We start from the raw sequence: 16,038 nt of genomic DNA on the forward strand, positions 1-16,038 counted from the left end.
ATATTGAATATATACAGACTATATAGAAGAAAGAGGCAGATCAGATTATCCTAATGGGAATATATCTGGTATATTGTTTGCAAACATATTCTAGAAACATAACCCCAAACTGTTCATTTACTGGAAAAAAAATTAAGTAACCTCATTTTGTGTGTGTGTGTGTGTGTGTGTGTGTAATGTTACTATCAACATAACATATATGTTAAATTTAATTATTTGCAATAGAAACAACATTACAAAATTTTAAGGTGAAGTTGTTTGAATTTTTATATATTTCTATGATTTCATTTACAAAGAAATTACTAAACTGATAGAAAACTGATAGAAATAGTTCTCAAATCTGAATAAAGTTCAGTGACCAGTGGTTGACATAAAACCAAACATTAACCAAACTGAAGACTTCAATTCATCCAAGAATTTGTAAATTTAATTAATTTGTAAATTAAAAATCAGTGTCTTAGAGATCAATATTCTTTTTTAGCTTTGTGAAGGCATCATATATACATCTTAGGTATTTTCACTGCCTTTATTACTACAAGATGGCAGCTCAGACCAGTAATCCTACTGAGCCACCCAAGCTGAGAGTCTAATATTCATACATAGTTCACGGAGAAAGAAGGGGGCACTGAAGGTGGACATCCAGTTTGATTCATCCTCTGGAATGCCTTCTCTCTCCACTATGCTGGGAATTTAGAGAAACTACTCCTTCAAATGGACACATCCTAATTTATGCACAGCTCTTACTCCACAGCGACTTGCTCTGTTTCTCATGCAGTCTGTGGCAGAGGAAAGAATTAATCCCATGTCTGCCCAAGCACCTTAATCATTAGACAGAATGAACAGTTGTTTAATTTGCAATTGAGATGCATATTATCATAGCCTATTTTAGTCCATTACTTTTTTTTTTTTTTTTTTAATGTTTTTAGATGCATTCATCACTGTTTGAAGATGTCTGACTGATGCTAGCCAAGTAATGTTCTTTTTCTATGGTCAGATAGTTGCTGTATAAGCAATGACAGTAAAAATTCTCACAAACATTCCTACCAGCTCATCTCCATCTTGACCTCTCAGGACTGTATGCAATGGGTCACACAAAAGCCCACAGACTCTTGCTGAAATTTCTTAAAGGATTCGAGCAGCCATTAACTGAGACAACCTTTGGTAAATATTTATTAACCTGGGAAAGTCTCCATATTCCATTATTATACCAATACACGAGTACATTCCTAAACAAAAGTAAGTTTCAAAGCTGTATGTTTTAGAGAGTTGGATAAAGTATGCAAAAATGAAATAAAAACTCTTATTAAGTATCCACTGTYGACAATGTTTTTTTTACTGATTATAATTAAAATAGGCTGGTAACACAAACTTATTTCAAATTGAGTGACATTAAAGGAAACCAAAACTAACACAGATTTCCATACTTTCTAGACTGTATGCCCTAACATACTATGGAGCTATGTCCTGTTTCAATCTTATTTCCTCTTTGGACTAATCTTCCCATTACTGCTATCATTCTGATTGGTCACACTGATAAAAACTGACAGGCTACATTTGAGAGCATGATAAGGTCAGACATAAGTTAAAAATAGGCACTTAAGCCAAGATTTTCATATGTGGATGCCTAAACTTGCTCATTTAAATCTACATTTAGGAACACATAAAAGGAGTTCTATTTTCAGAAGTTCTGAATATACATACACATAGCTGCCATCCTATTTTGCAGGGTTTTGAGGAGGCTTGGTGGAAAAAATCATGTTTATTGATGTGCCTGAATATGCACTTCAGACATTCACTTTAGACAATATTTTGCCCTAGATTCTTTGTTCATAGATCTCTTTGCTGCAGGAGTTGAGAATGCATCTACTCACAAGGCTATACCATCTGCTAAGAGGCAATACTGACAGGAGTTGAGAATGCATCTACTCACAAGGCTATACCATCTGCTAAGAGGCAATACTGACAGGATATTACTGGCTAGCTCTTCTGGGCCATAAAAATTATGCACACACAACCTGGAGGAAGTTTACAATATATGTGATACATACAACTGGAAGAATACTTAAAATAATATTTTTGAGTTATCTGTGAATACCAGTGCTTTGATTTGATTCAAGCCATTCAGTAACTGCGACCTCACAAAGCTTTGACACACCTCTACATAGCTTCCCTGCATGCACACATTCAATATGAACACATGCATTCAAAATCATTTACTAGATCTCTCACTAATCACTTACTCACTGTTACTTATTTGTCTGTAGTATCTGAAAAATACATCATGACTGATAAATAGCTTCATAAATAACCAAAAAAAACCCCTCCAAATCCTAAACAGGGTTAGTTTTATAGACATCTTTTTGACTACTTTTCATACAGTTGGTCCTTTGGTGGAAGCCATTAGTAGCAGGCTGTAACTAATACTTGTCTCTTTTTCCCCAGAAATCAGACTCAGAACAAAAAGGTCAAAGTGATGGCTTAAAACATGAGTGTCTCTTCTCCTCCTGGTAATGTGAAAGACATTAGGTAACAYAGCCAAAATCCAAATTCAGAATTTTATACTCGCTGGATGTTTCAATCAGAATTAGTATTGCTTGAAGAAGGACTAACAAGATCTCAACAGTTGCTACTTGTGGCAGCATCCAGCTTCATCACAGCGATTTAAGCTTTTTGTATTGTGCTCCATCAGTTGTCTTTTCCAGATCTGTGAGTAACAAGACTAACGTGAGTAGACTTTTGTGAGACAAGTTATCGGTGTGTAACAAGACTAACGTGAGTAGACTTTTGTGAGACAAGTTATATGAACTGGCTTTCTATGAGGAAGATTTGAACTCTGCTGGTTGTGCATCTCAGGTTACTATTTGTCACTCTCCAATTCCACTCTTATGAGTTAGATCACTTCAGATATCACTGAGTTGGAAGAATTTTCATAGTATTACAAAAGGATCAGCAGTAAGTTTAGTTAGATCGGGTAGAGAGAGCTGGTAGTTCAGAAAGCAACAATGGATGGAAGGACAAATTTACTTCTCTGCTAAACTTGATCAATGTTACATATTCATTAATTTACACTACCAGCAGATTGGTCTCCACCAACAACCTTGAGGATGACAACAGTTTTTGAAAACCATAGGCTCCTCTTGGTGTTATCTTACCTTCTTCTAATCCCAGTTCTTTATAGGTATTCTGAATCTCAGGTGGGACTCCTCCTATGTAGATGGGCGAGTTTACTTCCAGCAGCTGAACACGGGGTTCCAGTGTCTGTTCTCTCAGTTCATTCATACTTGCTGAAACTACAAAGCCTTCCTTTTTCACAGTTACTTTCTTCCACCTTCCATCACAATAAAACAGTCCTAACCAGAGATCCAGTTGTGTAAAGACAATGCCAGTTTTTAACAAAATGCTTAATATTCCACTCTTCAGTTCAATCTATGTATTTTAAAACAGAAGATTTTGAAAAAGACATCACACACAGAGCAATTAAAGATGAGCACACTGTAGATATTAAAAAAACAATTGAAAAAATGCAAATGTAAAAATATTTTTATCTTCAGGATAGCAGAAATAATAAAATTGTTCACACAAATCAAATTAAATACAGTGTATCAGTTAATTCAGAATGTAGGAAACTATTTCTAATTTTTTGACAACTCACTTCAGCATTAATGTAACTAAGCAAAAAGAAAAGACAATAAATCAGGATTGTTTTGCCTTTTTTGAAAACAAGAAAACAGTATTTTATCTACCAATTCATTTTTTGGAAGAATGTAACAAGATAATAAGGAAATTAAATGTCAGACCTGATTAGGCTCTTTTTAATTAGCTGGTGAACTCAATTTCAAATTTCTCCAGCATGTATTGATTCATCCTTATTCTTCTAAATCTTCTAAGAAAATAATTGTTTTTGTATGTGCTTTTTGAGATTAATATGCCAATTTTCTCAAATAGAAATACATTTTACTTAAATTTTTGCTGCAGAAGTTTCCAAATATTTTACTGTTAGACTCTTTATCCTAAGTGAATGGAATGCACCAGCAAGGAGCGGTGAGATTGTAAATTAGCAGGTACAGAACACTAAACATTTAGATGACAAATTCGTGATTGAAAAACATGGATAAGCTCACAAAAAGACATTTCTATTTCCATGCCAAAAATCTTATTAAGTATAATAAGAACTATGAGTTTAATATAAATGCTTATCACTAGTATTGACAAGCTGACATATTTGTTACTGAGAATATGAATATCACAGCATTTTTAGTCTGATTGCATTTTCTTAACAGTGACCCCAACTGAATAAAGAACTCAGTCTTTGAGATGTCATCAGCACTGTTCATGAGAAGGTTAGATTTTGTTTGTTTCTTTCTTTGGAACCACAAATTTTCTTGTTTCCATGAGTCTGTAGCCTTTGGTAGCTAAGGTCATTAAACTACAAGTGAGGGATAGATCATGGGATCAGTTCTGATGAGCACAGCTTGAAAAAAGCAGCCCATTGGGAAAGTTACCATTTTTAATTCACAGAATAAGAATTAACACAGATCAGACTGTGCTGCCATCAGAACCCCAGGCTGGTGGGAAGAAAGCGTTTCAGCTGCATGAGTTACATCATGACTGCAGCAGCGTGCCAGCAAGTCAGCCAAACTTGGTGTGCAACCTGGCAGCTGGAGAGAGGGCACGGTGTTTGACACAGGGTCACTACTCAACACATCCTTCTTCCAATTTACTCATCTTGGCATAGTCTTGAAGCAGGCAGAGAATGATGCTTGTGTTATTTGTGATGACCTGGTCTGACATTTAGAATGCCCAAGTGCATCCAGAGATAGAGAACTATTCAGTTTGAACTGTTCTGTGTGATGAAGACAAAAAGTAAAGTTCTGGATATATCTAGCATGTACAGGTCCTTCTCTCTGGTACTGAGCATAGGTTCAGAAAAACAACAGATAAATTGATTGCTTTGGATAAAATTCTGGGAACGCTTTAGAAAAACTTGATTGTTAATTTTTCCTTGGGTGATGTATTATGAGGTTTAGCCATAAAAGCACAAAGACCATCTTCTTCTTCTTCTGGCAAACATGTTAGCCACCATCACCAGAAAGAGACAATATAAGATCATTCTAAGAGSAGTATATCAAAACTACAAACCTGAGCATCTTCCCAGTTTAATGGTTAAAAGTATAGTTGCCTTTTGGAATTTGGGATACAAAATATTAAACACCTCTGTAATTTTAATTAATACTGTTCTCCGTACACACCATTTTTATTTTGATATACCTGAGCATGCATGGTTGGAATTAGGAAAGCCAAAGTTCAGCTGGAATCTGGGAGGGATAAGCAAGAAGAGCTTCTACAGGCACGATGGCAGGAAAATGAAAATTAAGGAAAACACAGGCCAGCTGCTCAATGGGGCAGGGGCCCTGGTGACAGGACACAGAAAAGACTGAGGTATTCAATACCATCTTAGCCTCAGTCTTTACTGGTAAAGTATGCTTGCAAGGTCTCCCAGTTCTCTGAGCCTAGTAGCAGAGCCCAGGGATGTGACACATTCTTTTCCTCTCAAGCAGAGGAAGATCAAGATAGAGACCACTTAAGCAAACTGGACATACCCAAGTCCATAGGACTGGATGGGATGTGTCCAAGGCTGTGAGGGAGCTGTTCAGTGTAATCGCGTGGCCACTGTCAATCCTCTTTGTAAGGCTGGGTCAATCAAGGGAGACTCCCTTCAAAAAGGCATGTTCAAAAAGGGCAAGGAGGAGGAACTAGGGCTAAGTCAGGGTCCCTGTACGGCAAGTCTTCATGGAGACCATATCCAAGTATATGAAGGACAAAAAGATGATTGAGAACAGCCAGCATGGATTTACTTAAGGAAAATCATGCCTGAACAACTTGATTGCCTTCTATGATGAGATGACTGGCTCAGCAGTGGGAGAGGAGATGTTGTGTACCTTGACTTTATCAAGGCCTTCAACATGGTCTCCCAGAATATCCTTGCCATCAAACTGGTGAAATAGGTGGACTGTATTTGAACTATAAAGTGGGTGGAAAACTGGCTGGGYAACTGGCTGGACAGCAGGACTCAAAAGGTTGTGATGAGTGGCTCAAAGACAGCCCCTGGGCAGCTGGTTACTAGTGGCATCAGTTGGGATTGATACCGGGACCAATTCTTTTTAACAGCTTTATTAATGACCTGAGTGATGGGATGGAGTGTACTGTCAGCAAGTTTGCAAGAGATAACAAATAGGAGGCTGCAGTTGATATGCTGGACAGAGAAATGAGGTTTTAAGAAAAGGAGCTGGTGGGTTCAGGTGAATAACAAATTAAACATGAGACAGTTCATACTAGAGATAGATCTCTAGATTATCTCAGGGCTTGGAAGTCACAGAAGAGAGGCAAACAAAGTACCTTTCTAGAACACTTTGTCTTGGGCAGAAGATAAGAAAGACTCTTTGGCAGCAGTCCAGCCATGTGTCTAGTTATAGTCAGTCAAAAACTACAAAGCTAATAAGAGACCTGTGATTTATGCAAATGAATGGGTCAGGCAATACTATCATACATTCATGTTTTGGATAAGTGGTATAGCTTTTAATCTATATCAGCTTCTAATTCCATGTCAGTGCAAGTCTCTCCTGAGCAAAGCTCCTAACAAAGACATCATAGCTCGTGCTGAGCACGCTACACACCTCATTTTCACTATTAACCTTTTTTGTGAGCTGAAGTGTACAGAAAAACCTTCCGTCATCATTACGTACATGCAGAACACAAAGATGCAAGGGCTGGAAAAGCGTGTATGTACTGATGCTCTCTAAAATTCCTCATCTTAAAGTTGGGAAGAGATTGAGGTCAGGAGTAGAGTGAGATAAAAACTTTTTACTTGGGTTAGGACAAACACTGAGGAAAATAACTAATCACAATTTCATTGCTATGAATAACATAAATATAGAATTGACAGAAAATCTGGAAGTATGGTTAGAGAAGGAAATTGTTTTGTCTAATTACTTTATGCTTTGACAGCACTTTCAATTTAATACGTTCCCTTTCTCCTTTATAGTCAGAAGCTATTTTCTCCTATTTCTATTAGTCTTTCATGGAGCAAGAGAAAGGAAACAAGGACCATATGCCACAAGAATCTTGAGAAGAAAACATGCCTCACATTCATCCTTGTGAATAACTTGTCCCTGCGAATAGTGCCATCCATGCTGCAAATTACACATACTCAAGTCTTTTCAGCTCAGGACAATAGCATGTATGGAATCTTATGCTATTAGTCTATGATCTTGGTCATTACTTCAGGGCAAAACTAGAGGAATAACATGAAATTAGCAAGACTGCTGCTATTAAAACTCATTACAATTTCTGGACTAAGGCTGCTTGAGATGGAGGAAGCAAACAGGTCTAGAAGAACTCAAAATCCAGGAAAAACAATTTGCTGGAAAAGACAGTAATATAAAAAATAAATATTGAGTAAATTATAGTTTAGTCCTTCTGAAAAGGAAAAAAAATGTATTTATATACTTAAGGTCATAAGTTTAAAGGGAAAGGAAATTAGATATAATGGCATGTAACAAAACAGGCTTTGACCTGACAGTCATTAGTGAAACAGCCTCATAGTAATAAATAAATAAATTTCTAGAATACTGTACCATTTGGGTATAAAACAATACAGATTAGGTCATAAAGAATAACAGTACCCTCAAAAATCTCCAGAATCTAGGAGATAAGAGTCCCAAATATCATTTACATGAATCAGTTATATCAAGCCATGGGAAAAAACATAAATATAGTCTGGTGATATACCAGACAAAATATTAAGTATATCATATTTTGAGAAAAGTGGGTGGGGAGGGGGAAAGGCTAGTAAAATCATAATAATGAGATATTTCAGCCTCCTGCAAATAAACTGGTTAAATGTTACAACAGAACAAGCAGTTTCCTGATGTTGTAAATGATTGCTCCTTGGAACAACTAAAAAAGTTACTATTCTCAGTTTAATCCTCCATAACACCTAGTAGTTGGCACAAGTAGTAACTATAGTTGACCTATAGCAATGACAGCAATAGTGATGATAGTCTAATTGCATTTAAAATCCTTGGAGGAAGAAAAATATCAAAATCCAGAGCCACGCAACTAATACATGTGTATATGTATACAGAGATACCTTATCTTTGTTTAGTTATGATCACATTTCTGAAAAAAAGAACAGATATTTGAGAAAGCTTTGGCAATATGAATATTAGAGACACCGCAAAAACTTCCAAATTAAGAAAAAGAGGGAAATAAAATAAATTTTATCACAGAGAAGTGAATATGAGAAGACATATGTAAGTACACAAGCGTTCATGAACTGGCTTGATACCATTCATCCTGTTTCCTCAGTTGAAATGAACTGTAGAAAACTAAAAGCTAGTAGTTTATTTATAAAAGAACCTGAAGAATTTAAAAAGTTTGAAAACCTCAACAAACACATTCAACCTTAAACAAATCTTGGAAAGGACAGAGATATGAATGCTTCTGAACATAAAACAATCTTATTTAACAGGCATCAAAAATAAAGTTCTCAGGCATATCTCTTAAAATTTGCCTAAGGCAGGATTTGTGCAGCCTCCTCCATAGCACTGGGAAAACAGTGATGGAGAGACGACTGAGTGAGATGGGATGGAATTAAACTGGACCACTAATCTCAATCTATATGACAACCCTTATGTTTTAAATCAAAATGAAGAATTAATATAAAACATATATGTATATCACCCTAGAGGAGAAGACTTTGTTAGGATACTGGACAATTTCCTTAATAGATTGTTTGATTTACAATTGAATTGATTTATTTCTGGTATCGGTGGATAAATTAGGTAAGTCTACACTTTCATGGGAATGAACCAAAAGCTTTTAATGAAAGTCTTATGTTCTATATTCTAAGCGCTTCTAATTGAGTAAAGAGAATAATTCTGCTTTTAATTATTGGTATCTTTCTTATTTATGACATAAATAAGAAATGTAACTTATTCTGTGCATCTGTTGGAGTCTTTTTTTCCTTCCTGTGCTTTGAAATGCTGTACATAGCAAAATAAGTAGAACACAAAAATAACTTATGGTTTGGAATATCTTTAAATGGTGGGCATATGTCAGTAAGCAAAACTCACAGATGATATCTAAATACAGTTACTTGTACTGATTTCTAAACTTACTGCAAGATAATCTGGGCCATCTTCATTGTAAACAAACAAAAGCAATCCATTCAGTTGATCTGTTCTAAATTTCAAAGAAATCTCAAATTCCAGTCCACCACGGAAAACACCTGAATGCAGTTCCAGGAAACCTTGAAAGAAATTGAGTACATGAATAAGTAAATCAAGTACCTAAATAAATAGATGCAAGAAACCAAAAGCAAAAGCTTACATGCTACTTTCTACACTGACATGAAGAACTCAGAGGTTTCAAGATTAAGGTTTTTAATGTTATCACTCAGCTTTGTAAAGGATATTTCTCCATAAGGTGCAACAATGATCCAAACTGGTGTAATGTCCTAATGTTTTACTGCAGTGAGAGACCTGGAGTTTTTGATATGTTATGGACGTCTGTGTCTCTTCAAAAATGAAACTTCATCTTTTACACACATGTCAAATACATGTACAGTTAAACCAGACCACCTGTCAGTGAATGCAGTTCCTCTTCCAGGCAACAAATATTCTTGTAAACACAGAAATCAAATTTTAATCCATTTGAAAATAATGCTTTTTAATAAAACTTATTTGAAAAGCAGATCATTGAAATACTTTTGATATGATCACTTTTTAAATTTCAAGAACATATTTGACTGGTATGTAGTACAGCAAACTACCTTTGCCAAGAAAATGTGCTCCTTCTGGGAGGGCAATAGGACATCCTTCCCAAATATGATAGACATTGTTTTGCTCTTCAGCATCCTGCCATTTTAAAGATTCCCAATTTTCATAGGGAGTATGCACTTTTTTCAAAAACATGTCACTAAGACATCCCACAAAACCTTTCCGGATTATCATCTTCATCCCTGCAAAAAGGAAAATCATTTATTAAAACAAATCACCTGAAACTAAATATAGAGATGAATATATGTCTTTTATACACACTCTTCCTCTAATATATGTGCATGTGTGGATTGATATCCAGCCATCAGTCTCTGCATAGGTCCAGTTTCTAAGCTAAATCCAGATTTCTGCATGGGTCTAGTTATTAAGGACAGCAGCTACTGCTACGTAGCTGGAAGAGTTAAGCCTTTTGAGCTTTTCCATGAAGGTGCCTTAAAATCAACATAGTAGATCTACTCCATGGAGATTCTAAGGAAAATTTTCAGGTTTATCCTCTTTAAACAAAACAATAATTGTGAAGAAAGACATGCATGGGCTGAATGGGAAGAAGCAGTGTTGCAAAAGCTTAGGCAGATGAATATACTCTTAGAAGCTCAACTAGAAAGCTTTTCTTTCCCTATTTGGATAAACAATAGTAATTCGTGGCTTCCATTCCTTTTTCCCTGCTGGGCAGAAAAATATAAAGCAGGTTTTATACAGAGCCTTATCTTGAACAGTAATTATAATCAATCTTATTTTGATTACTTTCTTACTCAGCTAAGGTTTTTGAGGATAATTTTTCCTCAAAAAAAATTATCCACCCTGGATAATTTTATGAATCAAATTTTTAGAAGAACACAGGCACATTTTCCTGCTTTTAGTAAACTCAAATAAAGAAGGGAAGGGAGAAAATGTAATCTAGTGCACCTTGTGCCTCACAGCAAGTAATCAACTAGATTTCATGCCACCAGTGGGTGGCAATGAAAACTTAATACACAATTTTGCCTTCAGATTTATTTGAAAAAATGTGCAAGCCTGCATATGAAGCCTCTGAGACAAAAACAACAGCTGATTACCTACTGTTTTTGTACAAAGTCAACTCTCCATTATCTGCTGGTAGACTATACACTTAGCAAATAAACTCAGTTTATATATGAAGTCATGTGTTTATTGATTCTGTGGAAGCCAGCTACAATCAAGCTCCACATAAATACAGCTGTAGAATACAACAATCCTTGATGGATCCAAACTGGATCCAAAAAAGGCCAGCATGTGGTATTCCTGCAGGCCCTATGCTAAAGTTAACAAACGCGTTTTTTAATGTATGCTTTAGAAAAGAATTTGGGAATCTGGAATGTAAAACACACCCCTAAGATTCATATACACAACAACTTGCTTGCAGGTTTATAGCTCTGCATATAAAATTCATTAACATGTACACAAACCTTATTGGATATAACGCTGCTTCACTACTGATGAAATTGGCTATAAACATATTTCAATTTATCACTAAAGATAAAATTCAATAAACTGTAGAGACTTACTTTTGATCAAAAAATTGTGTAAATAGTTATGTAAATTAAGTACTGTCCTCATGTTCCTGATAAAATGTAAATAGAACCCTCAGTACTGGAAAAGTAAAGTCCGTTCCACTGTATAGGATTTCAGGTATATCATATTATATCATAATCATACTCACCTATGTCCTTTCTTAAGATAGTATAACCCTGTGGAAGTCCTCCAACAAAAACCCCAGTGTTCTCTCCAATAATGGTACTGCCACTAGTAGCTAAGGAAGAACCTAAACAAGAAAGGTCATTAATTTTGTGTTCAGTGCTTTCAATAAATTTTCGAATCTATAACAGAATAATGACATTTAATAAAAGATGCTAATGTAACCCATATCCTAATGCTTTTCCATACATATTCTACAAAGATTTACAATAGTGTTCGACAAAAGAATACCAATACAATCACAGATATAAAAGCACAAAAAGATTAAAACTGTTCACACTTAGTATTAAATTACCAACAATTCCCAGAGGACAGATACTTCAGATACATGGCCAAAACAGTAGCAATTTTGTCACAAAATGCCGAATGAATTTTTTAGCTGAGTGGATAAAAATAAGTAGTGGAAGTGAAAGCAAGTGAGCAACACCCTGTGTTATACCAAAATAATAAAACAAAATGGAACTGGATTGATTACCTGTGTACTGCCCATCCACTGTGATGTTTCCCAGGGCCTGAATTCTTGTAGCAATTATTTGGTGCCAACTGTTATCATTGTACTCTTTTCCACCATCATTAGTTGGAGTGACTGCTACTGCAGATCCCTTTTTATTAACAGAAGAATCAGAGTTAGAATATTATAAAGGTAAGATTTACAATTATACTTCACTCCACCACTCTGTGGTATATAACATCTGAAAACAAAGACAAAAGTCCTCTGTTTAACTTATGCTAAAATAATGAACGATGTTAAGGACTGATTCCCCCACTAAATTAACCTTCTCAAATAATAAATGAGGGATCAAGGATCCAGTTTAGTTTCTATTAACAATAGAAAACCCTGTGTAGTTAGTTCCACTGATTAACATGAAGATGAGGGAAAAATTCTTAAGGGACATGTCACACAGATTTTTTTATTATTTATTTATTTAAACAAAGTCACTGTTTAAGTACTTCCCAATAATTCCAGTAACATTTTCTCAAAACTTTATATCCTACTTGAACTGTGTGGAAACTCAATGTTATTCAGCTGAATTCACAAAACAGACCTGTACCAGGAAATTACTGAATGGAAAAACACTATTTTGCATAGGCACTGCATAATGTTAAAGGATCATGACCTATACCATTACCCATATGGCTTAAGACAGACTTCAGAAAAATCAATTTCTGGGGAAAAAAAAAAAAACATAAAGGAAAAATAACATTTCCTTATAAGTTTAAAGTCTAGCATGCTACTTTGCAGTAGTAAATAAGACCGTTCAGAAACTTTTTCACCTCTTCTAGCACTCTTTCTAGTTCAAAGACATTAGTATTAGGAATATGAGAAAAAAATTGTATCAGTACCTGTTGTGATTAACACTAAAAAGGTCTATTGAAATTAAGTACTGTCCCTTTAAAGTGATGTGCATCTATTAGAAATTGCTGGCCAGCATATAGATTTATAAACACAGTATATATTTTACAGTGGATTTTTGTACTGTCACTGTGCATCCTATGCATGAAAATACATATGACGTGTATGTGACTACAGGAAAAATAATTTTCCATGAATATTTACCACACTTCCTACTCCATGCAACCAACATCTTGGTATTGAGGCAGTTTGTACAGCAGTTCTCTGTCCCATGATAACAATACAAAGCTACATACCCTTACATACTAACATGCATTTTTTCATGTACTATTTTTTATTGTCTTCTTTCCTATTTCAACATTTTAATATTTTACAAACACACATTTCATTATCGTAGTTTAATAATTAAAACCAGAACTGGTGTCATGCCCAATTAATGTGCCCTGGTAGCATGCCCATTAGTTTTTCCATTAGTGAATTCAACAATACTAATGGGATTACTAGCATGGGATGCTAATTGGGCGTGACATAAGAAACTGGCTTACTTCTTAGCATACCCTTGCTAATGATGAAATTAATGAGCATTTTATTAAATGCTGTCTCATCAAAGTGTACTTAGTTAGCGTTAAAATTGTTACAAACGATGCTGCATTCTAAAGATCAGGTGCCTGAATAAGTGGTTCTTCATATTATGTTTGGCAACAGTCTAGAGCATTAATAGTTTTCTACATCAGAAACCACATTTATTTGTAACCAATTCAATCTTGGACCACACAACCATATGTGCTAACCTGTGCTTAATTTCAGGGGGGAAAAAAAAAGACTATATTCAGGTTTCAGAATGCACTACATTAATAAGCCTCTATAAGACATTTTACCAGAACTACCTGAGCGACTCTGTGATCACATTTAAGCATTCTGTTGTGAAACAGCTCATTATACAGTTTGAAAATCACCTACAGGAAACCAAATCTGGATTAGTTTGCTGAGTCATACAATAAGCCTTATCTTTTAGCAGCTCTCAGTAATAAGTAAATAAATATGAATCTGGGTGGGTCTTCTTGCTGAAGTCTACATTCATGAAAATATTTAGCGACATCTAAAATACAGATTCTCAAAGATACTGTCTTAGTGCTACAGCCTGAATGCAACTACTTTTCTGCCAGTAAAGTTCCTTCAATGTCCACATTCTTACCAGTGAGAAAGTGAATAAGTACTGAAGTTTTGCTAGTGCTAGGCAGCAAAGCACAGTTGGTATTCATTACTAGGCACTCTCCACCTTTCTTTTCTGGGAGTAACAGTTCACTCTCAGACTGTGCCTACTACTTTGGCTGTTGCACAAACCATTCAGCAGGAAAATCAGGAAAATTCAGCAAGTGATCCTCCTTTTGCTGAAAAGTTTAGTAAATGGGTCACCTTCTAAAACAGAAGAGATGGACTAAATTTCCTCCATCTTCTGAGAAGAATCCTGATATACTATACCCTCAGAAGTGTATCCTAATCATTAAGAAAGAAGGTATTCCGGGCCGACTGAAGTAGAAAAGAACAGCTAGTCAACAAGAAAGAGAGACAACAGAGATAGCTAGGACAAAGCTAGATGAAGGATGGTGTACAGAAAGTTAAGAGAAGTATGAATGGACAGGAAGAAAAAGATTCACACTTAGAGAAGGAAGAAGTAAGTTAAGCTGCTGAAGATTCCCCACTAAAAAGAGTTGGCAGAACYATCCCCAGAGCAGATTCAGGGAAGAGAAAATGTACTTCTTATCATGAGCAAAGATACATACAAGAATCCTGAAAGGGACCAAGGGTAAAAATAATTAACCTGTAAGAAGACAAAGGTTCAAGCTGGAATGGAGCACAGAATATTATATCAAGCTGAGAGAGATACAGTTCAGCAGAGACACACATGTCACCAAAGGAATTTTTTGCAGTTTTTAAGAAGAATACAAAGGCAGGACTGCAAATGTTTATCAGATATGTTATGACCATCATTAGAGAAAACAATGCTTATACCCTGGTTAGGAACGCACATGAAGTCAAAAAGAAGTAATTAAATGTTTGCACACTAACGCAAACTATGATAAACAAATGAAGGAATAAGAATTGCTGCAAAAGAACATGACACCTGACATTACAGGAATAGAAAATAATGGCAGAGGAGGGATCAGAATTGCAATGCATGTGTTGAAAAATAAACGAACTATGTAAGAAATATAGAAATAAAGGGGGTCTAGTCATTTCCATCACAGAAAGTACTACTACATTAAATATTTTTAAAGAACTTCTAATGAATCTAACAAATCTGCTAAAGAAGAATAATAATATATAATAGTAGTATATAGTACTACTAGTATAGTACTACTAATATATAATAGAATAATAGTAAATATAGTACCTCCACACAAGAAAGGGGGGAAAAAAAGAATGATCCATGAATGACAAATCTGTTAGTGAGACATTAATAACATGAAATTATCTGGAATAAACGCTGATGATATGAGATAGATGTATTTACCCATGTTTAGTTCACAACAAATTATTTTTCTTCAATTACATGACTGACTCTCTACACAAAAAAAGTGATAGTTCTGGTATGCTTTTTCAGTGCTACTGCAGACATCATAATTTACATTCAAGAAGCTAGGGACTAATCATGTGAATGGGAAGCTGGCAGAAGAGATGACAACAGTCAGTTATATTGAAATAGGAACAACAGAGGTGGAGGGAGGTTATTTAGTAAAATCCTCAAGGCTTAATCTTGAGGTCTATCATTACTATCTCCCAAAGGATCCTAGCTCAAAAAGCAGAGATATCCCATGAAACCTGCTGGGTACACAGAAGTGGAAGGCTTCATCAATATGTAGAAAGATTTCAATATCACTGCAAGAAGAATGCTAAGGGTTGACAAAGAAACAGGATTAGGTTTAATAATACAAAATATAAGCAACAAGGATTTTCACTGGTAACTAGGAACTCATTAAGTTGCCATTGTCAGAAAAAGTCTTGGTTGCATTAGTTGGCCACAGAATCACTGCAAGGATCAATTCGATGTAGACACGGAAAAAGACACTGTACTATGGTAAGTCAGACATGGTGCTTTCAGTAGCAATAACATTGAATAAGGCACTGGTG

General features: G+C 35.4%; 1 protein-coding gene across 1 annotated transcript in view; it reads right to left on the reverse strand.

Annotated features, from left to right (window-relative positions):
• The window catches only part of USH2A (usherin), a 408,708-nt gene that overhangs the window by 251,171 nt on the left and 141,499 nt on the right, over nucleotides 1–16,038 (reverse strand). The window contains exons 22-26 of the mRNA XM_026088840.1: nucleotides 12,028–12,154; nucleotides 11,518–11,619; nucleotides 9,833–10,021; nucleotides 9,180–9,310; nucleotides 3,153–3,426 (exon numbers count right to left, since the gene is read on the reverse strand). Coding sequence (XP_025944625.1) covers nucleotides 3,153–3,426; nucleotides 9,180–9,310; nucleotides 9,833–10,021; nucleotides 11,518–11,619; nucleotides 12,028–12,154 — 823 coding nt within the window. The remainder of the gene's footprint in view (nucleotides 1–3,152; nucleotides 3,427–9,179; nucleotides 9,311–9,832; nucleotides 10,022–11,517; nucleotides 11,620–12,027; nucleotides 12,155–16,038) is intronic.

This window comes from Apteryx rowi, unplaced genomic scaffold, assembly GCF_003343035.1.
Source record: "Apteryx rowi isolate R43461 unplaced genomic scaffold, aptRow1 scaffold_79, whole genome shotgun sequence".
NCBI classification, from domain to species: Eukaryota; Metazoa; Chordata; class Aves; order Apterygiformes; family Apterygidae; genus Apteryx; species Apteryx rowi.